The sequence below is a fragment of the Canis aureus genome, chromosome 2 (genome assembly GCF_053574225.1).
Source record: "Canis aureus isolate CA01 chromosome 2, VMU_Caureus_v.1.0, whole genome shotgun sequence".
NCBI classification, from domain to species: domain Eukaryota; kingdom Metazoa; phylum Chordata; class Mammalia; order Carnivora; family Canidae; genus Canis; species Canis aureus.
In genome coordinates this window covers 29914165-29928786 of record NC_135612.1, presented here as the reverse complement: position 1 = coordinate 29928786, position 14622 = coordinate 29914165, and the positions used below count along the sequence as shown (strand labels likewise).

Below are 14622 nucleotides of genomic sequence, written 5' to 3'. Positions count from 1 at the left end.
AAGCCTTGATCTGTTGTGTTTGCTGAATTCTCCGGTGTAAATACTACCCACACTGAATCCTAGCTACCAATGTGATGTCATTGAACATGGAGTTGGGAGGACATGACCCCCCACATGCGATATCCCCACATAGAGATCTACTAGGCATAAATAGCCTCAAGGGCATAGGTGAGGGTATGCAAAATGAAATAATTAGGAAGTGATGAGGTTTAAGTATTTATTACCTTTATTTTTAATATAATTAATTTAATTATTTAATTTTTAATATTATTTATTTAATTTATACAATTAAATGTAATAAATTGTATAATTTCATTTTTAATCATGGCAGTGTTTCAACAACCATCTGGCAAAATTCCTAAAACTTTGACACTCTGCTCTCCTGAGTCCAATACAAGCTGGTTTTGGGTATTGGGTCCAAAAAGAACAAAACACTCAGTATGTTAGAGGAATATCACATCTTTAAGGGGAATACAAGGCTCCTGCCTCCTGCTTTATCACCTACCCTGGCATGGGAGAAGCCCTAAAATGGGTCTAAGACAAACACCTAGGTTCCTTTAACCATCACGATAACAAAAATTAAAAAAAAAAAAAAAAAAAAACCTTCTAAAACCATTACCTGCTGGCATAGAATTTTCATCCCACACCATGGCTAACCCATATCTATTTAGCAGTGAGCATGTCTGGGAGGGAAGGTTTATAGGAAGGGTGAGTTTTGAGATGGAAGGAAGAGGACAGCTTGGGTGGTGTCAAAATGGACAGAGACTATCATAGAAGGTTCTAGAAGCCAGGTGTGGTATGTGGATACTGAATGCTTAGGTTGGTGACAGAAAGCAGGAAAGATAGTGGGAAAAAACTAACTCTTTGCACTTCACAGTTCTGCCCTGGGCCAGTTCTTGCACAAATTTTGAAGGACATTTCCTCATAAGATTCTTATGGTAAAGGGGAAAAAAATCTTCTGTGGTCTCAGAAACACATCTTATAAAATAGGTCTCCCAGAATTCAGGCCACAGATCTGTCCCCAGCAGCCATAATGACACACTAAATGAGAAGCGCTCGAGGCCTAGGTGATACCAAATTCTGCCCTGCTGAGTACACATGGAGAGGAAAATGACCAAATGCCTTTTCAGTCCATTATCAATCCAATCTACTTCTTGAGCGGCAGCAGAGTAGAAATCGAGCTCTAAAAATATCATTGTAATCTGTGACTTGGAAAGCCAGGTTAAGGGTGTGTGTGTGTGTGCACGCGTGCGTGTACACGTGCTCACCTGTGTGCAGGCTAGAATGAGGAAATGAGTACTACCTTGTGCATATATGCAACACTAATTTTTTTAATTTAAATTCAATTTGCCAACATATAGTATATAACACCCAGTGCTCATCCCGTCAAGTGCCCCCTCAGTGCCTGTCACCCAGTCCCCCCCTCCCCCCGCCCCCGCCGTTCCCCCCAGCCCCCTCCCCCTCTGCAATCCCTGTTTGTTTTCCAGAGTCAGGAGTCTCTCATGTTTTGAGTCCCTCTCTTATTTTTCCCACTTAGTTCCCCCCCTGCCCTTATGGTCCCTTTCACTATTTCTTATTTTCTTTCTAGGCAGCAGATTCAGTGCTGGTGAGTGGGAGAGTTGGGAGAGGGGAGCAAGCAGCACCTTCCATCCCTTACCTCACATGGCACTTGGGAACCTCTGAGGTAGGCACTCAAAACAGCCAGGAAGCACCAGAACGGATATGTAAACTCAAATCCAAAGGCCCTCTGCAGGCCACTGCTGCCCCCCCCCACCCCCCCACCCCGCCCCAGGTCAGAGCGGAGATGGGAGGGTGGGGTTGGGTCATGCTCACAGCTCCCCCAGTCCCAGGAAGGCTCCCAGCTCCTGGAAGGCCCCCAGCCCCGGGAAGGCCCCAGAACGGCCCCAGAACCTGCTTGTTGAATGTGCTGGATTCAGAACGATGGGTTACCACCACCTGAGGGGTTACCGAGTAGACTGAGAAGAGGCTCCACGACTATCTGAGGTCCAGTGATCCCCCTTGGGGGGACATGGAACCGGATAATGCCAGACACCAATCAATCCCTGTGTTGTATTGACAACCCCTGGTTTACTCATACGGGGCACTGCCTGTCAGTGTTCCTCCGCGTGCTTTGAAGTGAGCTGACTTTTGATGACAAAGGTGTGTTAGATTGTGTACCAGGCCAGGTCTATTTTTGGCTTTGGAGTACAGGGCTGCTTAATGCTCTGAGAAGAACCTTGTAGAGTTTAGGTAATCTAGCTATTCCTCCTAATATAGGAATAGAACTTAGGGGTGGGGGTGGAGGGAGTAATTTTGTGTTACAAAATTATCTACCATGAGGTTCCTTTAGGGCATCATATTCCAGAGAGTGTCTATTTTTTTTTTAAAGATTGTATTTATTTATTTGTGAGACAGAGAGAGGTAGAGACACAGGCAGAGGGAGAAGCAGGCTCCCTGCAGGGAGCCTGTCCTGGGACTCGATCCCAATCTGGGACTCCAGGATTACACCTTGGGCCGAAGGCAGACCCTCAACCGCTGAGCCACCCAGGGGGTCCCCAGAGAGTGTTTAGCATATGAATCATTATGAGTCAATATTCCCCAGGCTGAAGCCACCATCTAGGCCGCTGTGAGCCTGTGCAAAGGAGTACTCAGCTCCCTCTTCCTTCGTTCTCCTTTCTCTTCTCCAGGCAGAGCAACGTCCCTTCAGCCAAGCTCAGGAAAGCTGGTGAAGTGACAACTGGCTGTCCCCAAGAATGGAAGTTTGAGCACAAGAATACAGACTGGAGAAGCAGAGGAATGAGAGAAAAGATTTGTGACATCTGCTAAGAATGTCCCTGCGTACCCAGGGGACACCCAGCACAGGGAGTGAGGCCCCCCTTGGGACTGTTTGCCCAGAGCTCCTGGGGAATTTTGAGGGAGAAAGGAACACAGTCCCCACGATGTCAGAGCCCCTACCTGTTTACACTAACCGGTTTCCACCACCCAAGGGGGTAAATTGAGCTGCATATTTGGTGATGAGGAAGTGAAGTGGAATGTGAGAATCCTTATTACTGACGTCAAGCTTGCCTTTCATTTTATTTATACCCATGACATTGTGACACAGGATCTAATTTTCCATTGTATTTTTTTCTCTGTTAGGACCCGAGTGATGACAAATGATTTTGTGCCTGAGCCTGGAAAACACTTCAGGTTGGAAGCTCGGGATCCTGCAGGATTCAGCGCCTCCCGCACCCCCTGGTCGCCGGGCCCTCCTCCGAGTCTGTGACCGTCAGATGGGCCAAGGGTGCCAGGCGGGCCCGGTGGGCTTCCTTGCTCCTTGCTCAGCTGCGGACTCGGGGCCTCGGCCCTACGAGCAGCCTCACTCCGTGACTTCCCAGGGCCTCAGATCCAGACGTAGAGCCTCGCATCTGAGGGCCCCTCCTGCCCTGAAGGGAAGCCCTGCCTGGGTCCCTGCAATCGGCCACTGTTTTAGCAGGGCCTCCTGTCGCCAGCTTTTCAACCATATTTTTCAACCTCTGACCCCAGAGTAATCTCAACTTCCTTGTACTCGGTTCAGAAGATGTTTGCTATTCAGGATTCTGATGCCGAAGTGTGATAAGAGAGGCCTCAGGCCTTCTGAGTTAGTAAACCAACAGAGTCCAAGGATGTGAAAACTGAGAAGCAGGACAGCCATGCCCTGAGAGGTGGCACAGCGCCAGCTCCTGTCACCCGAAATCTTCCAGGATATTTAGAAATGGGTGTTAGTGGGACTTGACTACATTGCGGATGTCTTGTTTGTTTTGTTTTTGAAACGAGAGTCTCCCATAGCACCAACGAAAGCAGATCTGTGATCTGTGTTTTATTGAATCTACGGTAGTTCCTATGCTTGACCTGGTTTTGCTTTCTGCAAATTTTCTCAGTCAGTTTAGGTAAAACTGGCCCAGAGTAAGCTTTTGTGTAGAAACACAGCGTGGGAAAGCAGAACATCTTCTAAGCTGCCTTGGGATCTCACCCCTAACTGGCCTACCTGTGTGAGAATTGCTTGAGGAGGAAGGGGCTGTCTTCACCTGCAGCAGCTGGGGCCAGGCCTTCCCCATTCCATTTGCAACAGCCCACCTTAGACGAGTGCCGGAAGCCTATGTACGTCTTATCAGCCCAGGTCACATGCTTCCCCTTGGCATGAGTGATTATATCAAGTGTAGGGGTGGAGGTGAGGTCCAAGGGCAGAGGAGGTGTGAACTAGGCATGGGCCATTTCCATCAGTCAGAAAACACAGCAGTAATACAAAGCTGCAGGAAATCCAAGTTTGGTGGCAAGGTAACACCAAGTGGACTCCACAGGCTCAAGGCATAACTGGACACACTCTAGGTTTTATACTGGGATGCTGGTGTCACTTAGAAGTCCCTTTCCCAAGGCTCAGTATAAGGGTGTTTGGGACAAGTGCATGAAAGTTGTTGACAGATGGTCCAGGGTGCAAATGATTCCTTATTAGCTCTTGATCTTGGAAAGGTACTTAGGATTTCTAGGCCTCTGTTACCACATCTGTAAAAGGGAGGTACTGAGTGTGTCACAGAGAGTTAACATGAGGGTTGAATGAGATAAGGAAAACAAAGCATGTCTGCCGCATTTAACACATAGAGACTTCCTCCGTGGACTGGAGATCAGAGAACCCCACAGAAGGCCTGCTTGGAAGTCTTAGCCCAGCCAAGTGATTCCACCCTCTGAGTGTTCTTTGTGACAGATGCAAAGGTTGAGAATCCATATGCTGACTGAACAGATATGATTGTGCTGATTAAGATTGAGGTGAAGAGACAAGTGAGCCCCTTGACTCAGCAGCACAGTGTGGAGAGAAGAATTGTCTTTGTGAACCAGTGTTGGAAGAGCAGAGCTGAGGAACACAGAAATGTGGCTGGCCTGATCCTTGCCATGCTGTCCAAGGTAGAGCTGGGTCAGGTGGGACTGCCTCTGCCAGGACTGTCTCTGCCTCAAGTCTGCCTTGAAGGTTCATGTGAACTGGGTTTTGTCTTGGGGTTCAGGGAGGGAACATTGAGGTATGGCATACGGTCCGTAGTACACCTTACCCAGGACAAGACTATAGCCCCTTTTTCCAACCTCCAACACTCATGGTGGCTTCCAGCTGCCAGCTGCCCACAATCCTCTGGGTGTTACTGTGTAAGGTGAAGACTCAACTAGGAAAGCATTGAATGACACTCTTGTCAAGAGGGATCTCATAGAGCTGTTCCATTGGCCATCAGGAAATATCTATATTAAAAATTTTTTGGGGGGAATTGAATTCCAAATATCTGTCTAACCAAGCCTAGGGAGAAAGTGAATCTTGATTCCATATTATACACATTAGGCCTGAGAAAGAAGATTGAGTCCTTGGGTTAATGGGGACAGTGAGCCTTCTGTGTGGGCTACAGAGTAGTTCTGAGTAAAAAGCAAGAATGATCAGAACACACTGAGAATCTGAAAATAGAATATAGCTGAGAATTCTGCTCTCCTCCTTCACTAAATTATTTACCCAAGTTACTGATAATTAATTAATTGCCTGAATCCCCATCCCTGTCCCTACCCCCTATTTATACATGTGGTTTCTCAGCAATAGACAGGGAAGGAAGTCTGAAACACAGGGAATAGTAAGTGGTCTTTAGATGGTGAATAAATGAGATTTGGCTGTGTTTCATGCTATGTATTTTATGGCTCGAGCAAAAGTTCACACAGTGAACGCATGAATAACTCCGGGGTCTCACACCAGGTTGGCTACGAAAAACTGACCAATCAGCATTGATTGAGTACCTACTCTGTGGCAGGCATGATAAGGCTTTGAGTATACATGGTCTTTGCCTTCACAGAACTCAGTCTGGTGAGGAAGGTAGATTTTTTTTTTAAAGATTTATTTATTTATTTATTTATTTTTAAAAATATTTATTTATTATTTTAGAGTGGGGTGACAGGGGAGGGTGAGAATCTCAAGCAGACTCCCTGCTGAGTGCAGAGCCCAGTGTGAGCCTCGATCTCAAGACCAGAGATTAGGACCTCAGCCAAAACCAAGAGTTACTCACTTAATGGACTGAGCCATCCCAGTGCCCTGAGGAAGGTAGATTTTTTAAACAAACAAGCACACAAGCAGTTGTATAACTTGCAGTTTGTAATACATAAATAACTACTATGAGAGAGTAACAATGAGGATATGATACAGATTGGGGAGCTAGGGTCAAGAAAGTTTCCTCTGAGGAGTTGACAGATAAAGCTGTGAACAGTGCTTCTCAAATTTCAATGTGCATCAGAGTCCCCTGGAGTTTGTTAAAAAAAGATTTCTGGGGCCACCTGGGTGGCTCAGTGGTTGAGCATCTGCCTTTGGTCCAGGGTGTGATCCTGGAGTCCTGGGATCGAGTCCCGCATTGGGCTCCCTGCATAGAGCCTGCTTCTCCCTCTGCCTGGTGTCACTGCCTCTCTCTGTGTCTCTCATTAATAAATAAATAGAATCTTAAAAAAAAAAAAAAAAGACAGCAACAGATTTCTGGGTACCCTCCCAGCAGAGTTTCTGATTCAGTAGGTCTGAGGGGGTGTCTAAGATTTTGCATTTCCAATAAATTCCTGGATGATACTGAGATTGCCGGTTTGGAGGCCACACTTTGAGACTCGTGAGGCTGGAGGGTTGGTAGGAACTGGCCAGGCAGAGAGAGCAGGAGAAACACCAGTACAGCAGAGAGGGAGCATGCACAAACCCCCCAGTGTGGAGAAGATCCGGTGGGTTTCAATTAATGGAAAAGTCAGTGTGTCTGCAAGGCAGTAAGTTAGTGAACCAGTGGTGATGAGATGATGTTAGAGGTGAACCCAACTCTTATTCCCACCCTGATGCTCACTCCACTGGAGACACTCTAGTGGTGGCATGTCTAAGACAAATGGTTCCATTGACCCTGGGAGATGTCCTGCTACTAAGTGGGGCTGATGGGATAATGCCAACCCTGAGATATTGTGAAGGTTCAAAGTAGTAAGGTATGCAAAGGGCTGAGCACAGACTAAATGCTCAGTGTGTTCCAGATGTCTTTCCTCCCACCTTCTCTGACTTGAAACATGGTCCTGTCTATCGATTAGCTAGAGGAGGACATATTCCTGAATTGGGGCTGAGGTGCTAACCTACGGCTGCCAACAAAAGAAGTTAATGTGGAAGTGATCCATGATATCTAAACTGAGATAAGGTTAAATAGTTGGGTATAGATAAGAAAGCTGGATACCACTTCCAAAGAGCAGGTGTGCGTGTATGTTCTCTTAGATCTCCTGAGATTCATAAATGTCACGGATTTTAAACCAAAGAAAGCATGGGCTGGGTTTTTGGTGCCAAAGTGCACAGCTGACATGACGCCAATTCAATTTAGACCACATTTACTCAGGCTCCCTCTGTGCCAGGTGTTATTCTAGGTGCTGGGAAGACAGAAGTAGGTGAATAAGGCGAGGTCCCTGCTCTTGAGCCCTTGTTCTCACCGGGAGATGGGCACTAATACCACAGAGCAGTGGGATGAAAGCCACAACAAGGTCTGTAAAAAGGGCAATAGAAACTCAGGAGGCAGAGCAGTTTTGCCTGCCTCACAGAAGGTCACAGAAAGTGACATTGGAGCCAAGCCTAGAAAGGAAACATCTAGAGAATGAACAGAACCGAAGGATAAATGAACAAACCTCCGTTAAGAACTTGACTGTTATTGTTTTAAGCTCTGACCTAAATCATCATTATGAGCTTCTAGAAGATACATGGCCACATGGTGTTGAATTTGATTTAAAATATTGCATAAACTGTTATATATAGAAACACATATGGAAACAATCTGAAAATATTTCTCCTCAAATATAGTGCCATTTGCTTTTATGAATTTGCTATTTCTGGATGAAGAAGTGAAATATGGTTTGGTCTTCTGAGATGCAGAAGAAATTTTATGACCACCCCAAGGGAAAATACTTTTCATTGTTAATTAATTCATTTAGTCAGTCAGTCAGTCAGTCAACATTTAGCTAGAAACTTCAATTTCTGAAGCACTGCCGTGGGTCCTCTAGGAGCAACAAAGACATAGAAGATATTGTCCTACCCTCAGGATTCTTCAGGACTTAGGAGTGAGAAAAACACCTAAAGGCAAATAATTCCAACATAAGTGGTGATGAGTAATATGAGTGAGTACAAACAAAATGCTCCAGGTATCTTGAGGAAAACAAGCTATTTCCTGATTGAGATCATCAGAAAAAGCTTGAACGTTTATGGAGAAGCCATTTGCACGAGGCCTCATAGATGGCAAGGGATTAGATATACAGAAACCAGAGTGGGAGGAATAGTCCAGACAGGTAGTTTGTGAACAAAATGGGTGGGAGAGCACTGAGAAGGGGCACTTTGACCTGTTTAGGGTATGACTTGCGGGAAGAACTGGAATGGGTAGATGTCAGCCTCCCAGCCCAGTTTGAACTTGATTCCACTGGCTGTGACTCCTTGGAATTTGAAATGCCAAGTATCTGTCACTTGGTTTCTTGTACGTCTGTTTTAGTTGGCATCTCAGGCCTGACCTTCATCTTGGCATAATTTTGTCCAACCCATAGGATATATTTTAAAAATTCAGTCTGTGTAGGCTGACAGTAGTATAATCACAATATTGCTCCAAATTGCCAGAAAGGCCAGAGATTCAAAGTAGGTCTTGTTCTTCACAAATTTATAATTCCATGTCTGGAGGTTGAAAGGGAAGGGTTTTATATCAGAGTCCCTCCAGGAAACAGACGAAGGCTTGTACTACCCGAGTGCGGGCAGGTACAAGGAAACCCACTGCAGGGCTGATGCAGGATCCACACGCTAGTGAGAGTCCAGAAGCTGTTACCACCTGGAAGCTGACGGTAACACCCTTAGCACAGGCGATACAGCAAACGTTGGAACTTGGAAAGAGCCCTGTGCGCCGTGGAGTCCCATAGCTACCGCCCACCTTCTCCCCCGTGTTGATGCCCCACAGGGGCTGAAGCCAACCGACTGGAAGCCAGAGGGCAAGGCATGCATTGCTGTGTTCTGTACAGGGCCACCTCCCAGGGCACAGGGCACAGGGAAGGGAGGACATAGAGTCCATCTGGAAGAGCAGACAGACAGATTCCAGCACAATCCTCTCTAGCTTTAATATTTCCATGATTCCAAAACAACCCAAACTGCAGAAAGCCTTCATTTACTGTGTTGTTGTTCTCAGAAATGTATAAAGAATAAGAAACACAGGGAATCGGTTGGCTAGATAGATGAATGGTGGATGGTGAAGGCGTCTTTGGCTGAGACAGTCCATTAAGTAGTAACTCAACCAGGGACTAGGCTGGAGTTGTTCACTGTCAAATCCTCAAGGCCCAGCACTGTGCCTGGAGCCTAGTATACCCCCATCAACGTTGGTCTGAATGAGGTGACAGATGAAACGCCGAGAACACGAGTGAACATAAAATGTACATCTGGGAGTCTTAGGACAGGAAAATCCAAAGTTAGGGTCAGGAGCTAACATTCTTGGACCTAGGAGAAGCAAGGGATGACAGTGTTTGTTTCTCTGCCTCTGGTACCTTTTAGGTCGCAGTTTCTAGCACCAGCCAGGGAACACAGGCCATTTCATGGTCTTGAGAAATAAAGAATAGTCATTTTTTCAAAAACAATCTTTCCACCTTTTTTAGTCACTTAAAAGGACACCATTCTAACTACTACAACCCAATTAATTCATCCATTCATTCAGCGAACATTTACTGAGTGCTTATTTTGTGCCTGGGAATCCAGCACCAAGTTAGATGCAGACTCAGCCCTTAAGGAGCTTAGTCTGGCAGGAGCTACTGACTTGCCATCGGGAAGGTCCAGTGGTTGCGGGAGCGCCGGCCACTGCGGGAGAAATAGGCAGACAATCCCGGAGGAGGTCTCGGCCTAGGTGAGTTGAGTCCTGAAGCACTTTCCCACCTCTTTGCTTAGTCTCTGGTACCCCACTACCTCCTCCACACACTACCCCCAGTGAGTAAGAAAGTAGTTAGTAAGTAAATGAGGCGTAATGCCAATTCCTGAGGTAACATTTTTTAAAATTGGAATTCGATTTGCCAACACATAGTGTAACACCCAGTGCTCATCCCGTCAAGTGCCCCCCTCAGCGCCTGGCACCCAGTCACCCCATCCCCCTGCCCGCCTCCTCTTCCATGACCCCTTGTTCATTTCCCAGAGTTAGGAGTCTCTCATGGTTTGTCTCCCCCTCTGATGTTTCCCACTCAGTTCCCCTCCTTTCCCCTATAATCCCTTTCACTATTTCTTATATTCCTCATATGAATGAGACCATATAATGTTTGTCCTTCTCCAACTGACTTACTTCACTCAGCATCATACCTGAGGTAACATTTTGATTTGAATGCATTCACACGAGGGCCAGAAGCCAATCTGTGGGCACAGGTAGAGGGTGCAGTCCTTTCACAGCCCAGAGAAGAGGAGAGGACAGGTAAAGAAGGGAAGCAGAGGGCCATCTAGACAAACCTCACTGACCCCAGAAAGTGGAGGAGGGTTAGTACTATTTACCTTTAACTCTTTGCAAACAAGTGGAAAATACATGAGGAGGCTTGTTTGTTTGCTTGTGTCTGCACGTTTATTTTCTAGCGCTAGAAACCGTGAGGGTACAACAGTCTTGCAGGTGGTATTAGCCACCTGCATGATCCATACTAACTCGGATCCCCCTGATTTACAAAGGTGCACGGCTGGCTTCAAAACATGGACGATTCTTTTACAAAATTGCTTCATTCCCAGAGGTTTTGTTAATTGGGACATTTCTTGTCTTTGAAAACAAGTTGGCGAGGAGGGGTGGAGTAGAGGGGGCAGCAACAGAGTGTTGGTCAGGATCTAAGGGAAATGGTTTTTTAATTTCTCTGTATCTATACTTTTATATCTATATTTTGAAAAGCCTACTAAACTTGTAGGAATTCGATCGAAATGCATTTTAATTCTTAGATAAATTTAGAAAACAGAAGTATGTTTTTAAACTACTACCTCTCCCCATCTCATTTTTTAAAGGATGAAAAACCTTCCAGCCCTGGAAAGTTTTGCTGGATGAAGTGTGAGTGCGCATGCGTGCAGAGCTGTCTTTCATTTTCTGAAAGAACTTTACTTCTGTTAGGAAGTAACTCTCCATTGAAAGTGTTGAGTTTTGATGTCCTCGCTTGGAAAAAGGCTGGAATCAACCTCTAGCTAGAGGGCAGGTTATCTTACTTGCCATCTGCTGGAGTCTCCTTCTCCAATCCTCTCAGTGTTCACCTCTTGAAGCTCCTCGAGGCTGGATCCTTAACTCTCTTGCTGAGTGCTTCTTCTCATATCTGTGTATTGATGATGGCTGGGTTTGTAGCTCCAACCCAAATATTTCCCACCACCTGCAGACCTGTTTCCTCTTATCAACTAGACATCTTCCTGTGTGTTCCACGTCCTCAGACCTAACAGATTCAAACTGCTCACTTGAGGTGCTTGCACTCACCTCGCAGCACCTGTCTTAGCGAGAGGTACTGCTTCCAGGAGTCACCCATTCACAGTTCATCCATTACCAAGTCCTATTCCATTCCCAAGTATCTTTCTTGTTCTCCCCCTCCCCTCCATTCCTAAGGCCAGTGCTCTTCTTTAGGCTCTCCTTAGCTCCTTCTGGATTGTTATATTACCTCTGTATTCCTCTTAGTCTTCTCAACCCCCAAAAACTTAGTGACTAATGGCCTACTGTTGACCAGAAGCCTTGCTGATAACATAAATAGTTGATCAACACAAATTTTGTCTGTTATGTATTATATACTGTATTCTTACAATAAAGTAAGCTAGAGAAAAGGCAGTGTTAAGAAAATAATAAGGAAGAGAAAACACATTCATAGTATACTGTACTGTACTTAGTGATAAAAAATCTATGTGTAAGTGGAACCCGGCAGTTCAAACCTGTGTTTTTCAAGGGCCAACTATGAAATTGAGCAAATTTGCTTCTATTTAGAAATCCCTTGATCGATTGATAGGTATATTGGGTGTAGTGTAAGTATCAGTGAAGAGTGGGAGAGGTTCAGCTCTCAAACACACTTAAAGGAATGTATGGCAGCCACTTGACGCTGTGTCCTCTCTTCAGATACAAGGGCAAGGCTCTCATCATTAATGCTTATGACTTCCTGCTAATAAATAATATGAAGAGATATTTTATTGATAACACTGAACTTCCCAGTCCACATTTCCTCTTTGCAAATTTGTAATTCCAGGCCACGGGGCTAGCACCCATTCCTATGATAACTCGCTCTTCCTTCTCTTTTTGTCTTGAGCTATCCTGAGGGGAGGGATCCAGGCTGGAAAATGTATGGACTCAAAATCTGTAGGAGCTGTGTTTGATTCCCTAAGAGGAGCTTTGGTTGATTGTATCTGAGGTTGCAATATTATTAGGAAAAACTGGGGTGAAATTACTAGTGAAGGAGGGAGGCCACAGATGTTAGTGACACTTGTGGCCTCTCGGAGTCTGTTCCTCTGTTGTCAGGAGGACAGTTACATACTATTTATGTATTCCCTTGGTTCAGGATAGGGAGGGGTAATGGGATGATGCTATGCCAATTAGATGGGAGAATTACAAAAGGAGTTTAATACATGGGCTGCCAATGACGTTGATGATCATGAAGCGATAGACTTAATATCTTCAGAAATTATCAAACACTGGTAGCACCTGATTGTCCTGATCTTTCATACTGTGGCAATTACACGAGCACCAGCTTGTCAGCAACATTATCTTCAGTCTTGAATGACCGGTGACATGTTCAAAGGACCCTAATCCTGCTAGACTCGAACTCTGTGCCTCTGGTTTCTTCCCTTCTTTTTTTTTTTTTTCCTCGCTTTTCTTCTCTTTCTTCTTTCTTTCCTTCCCTTTGTTGCAGTTCCACTTCCTGCTTTTTCTGCCTCCTGTCCTTTCCCTCTCCTTCTCCTAACTTCTTTCTTTTTCTTCCTCCCTTCTCCCTCCTCTTCTCCTTTTCTTTGAAAATCATACACCACACCGTAATTCCCTTAAAGGTACATGACAAGAAATGTCCAGGGGTTAAGTGTAGGGTTCGATTGTGCAGCCAGGGTGGGATAGGAAACCTTGAAACATTAGGCATCCAAAGATGCTTAAAATCCAACAAATGGGTGCAAGCCCTCCAAACTCTGGCTGATACTTTTGAGATGCCATCTTATTTTATGCAATATTTTGGGAACTGTAGACAACCTGCCGGCTCAGGCATGTGCTATATGCAGAGAGCCTGCTAGGACTTCTTGAGCAGCTCTTCTGGAAAATCCCCACATTCACAGGGGAAAATATGGTTTTTGTTTTTCTTTAATAAATAATTAGAAAGAGATTCAGATGAGTTAGTGTCTTTGCTTTTTCTTCATTGTCTCTTTGTTATTAGTTTTCTTCATTCCTGTTTTTCTTTTAATTTATTTCCTTTTCTTTCTGAAAATGTGTATTTTTTGCTTGGGTCAATTTACCTTGAGTTTTTCAAAGCATCTTTTTACCTGCTGGGTTATTTTTTGCCTCAGACTTTCTTCAGGTTCTTCTGTTGCTCTACCCCCATCTCAGTCTGAAATTGCTCTTTCACCTCTTGAGGTCTTTGCTGTTTTGCTTTTCCTTGTCTGGACAGGGCTTGAAAAGGAGATGAGTATGACATAATGATGGACTTCACTGCCAATTTAAATGACCTTAGCCCTTCTACCTTTCGCCTCCCCTTTTGCCTCACTTTTTCATCTGTGGAAGGAGGAAGTGTGTTAGTTTTGCTATTGTGCATAACATGTTACCACAGATTTACTGGCTTAAAACAGCACACGTCTCAGTTTCTGTCAGAAGTCTGAGCATGGCTTCACTGGGTCCCCTGTGTTCGCTGAGGCCGTAGTCTCATCTCACTGTTTGACTAGGGAAGAGTTCTCTTTCAAACTCTCTTGGTGGTTGCCAAGACTTAGTTCCTTTTAGTCTGTTGGACTAAGGGCCTCAGTTTCTTACTGGCTCTTGGCCAGAGGTACTCTCAGTTCCTTGCCACATGGGCCTCCTCAACGTGGCTCTTCGCTCTATCAAAGCCAGCAAGAGACAGTGTCCCAGCAGGGCTATTTAATATAAGCACTGAAGTGACATCCTGTCACCATTTGCTCCGGATGGGAAGCAAGTCACAGGGCTTCCCCCTCACTCAAGGAGAGGGTATTCCATAAAGGTATGAACACCAGGAGTTGGGGAAAACTGTTAGACTCCACACAGAGAGGAGTGCTTTTGAGGGAAAACCCTTTGAGCTCCTTAGAAAAAGACTATAAAAGCTATATTCATACCGCTGTCATGCCTTATTGTTGGCCTTTATAGATTATGGCTAACTCCAAAACAATAATGTTTGTCTTTCTGTGTCCCCATGTCCTATGGACTAGTTTCATACGATTTGTTTTCCTTTTCTGGCATTAGAAATCTCATCAGCCTCTCTGGATGAGAAAGTCAGCCGGAAGAGATTGCTGTTGTTGATCTTGGTTTTAACTGGACTGACTCAGCCCTGTGGGCAGCGGAGAAAGGGAAGGTGCTCTCTAGGTCTTTGTTAGAAATCCCTCCACCCTGAAGTTGCTAGGTATGGGGCAGGTGTGATCATAACCGCAAGCAAGAAGCCAGGCTTATTTAC

The 14622-nt window shown here is 45.2% G+C and overlaps 1 protein-coding gene across 4 annotated transcripts in view; it reads left to right on the top strand.

The window, feature by feature from the left end:
* Window positions 1-5660, top strand: part of LOC144295103 (uncharacterized) — a 73140-nt gene extending 67480 nt beyond the window's left edge. For all 4 annotated transcript variants that reach the window (XM_077867565.1, XM_077867575.1, XM_077867577.1 and 1 more), the window contains 3 exons: window positions 1589-1684; window positions 2688-3034; window positions 3139-5660. In XM_077867565.1, coding sequence (XP_077723691.1) covers window positions 1589-1684; window positions 2688-2729 — 138 coding nt within the window. In that variant the 3' untranslated portion in view covers window positions 2730-3034; window positions 3139-5660. The remainder of the gene's footprint in view (window positions 1-1588; window positions 1685-2687; window positions 3035-3138) is intronic.
* Window positions 5661-14622: the final 8962 nt, after the last annotated feature.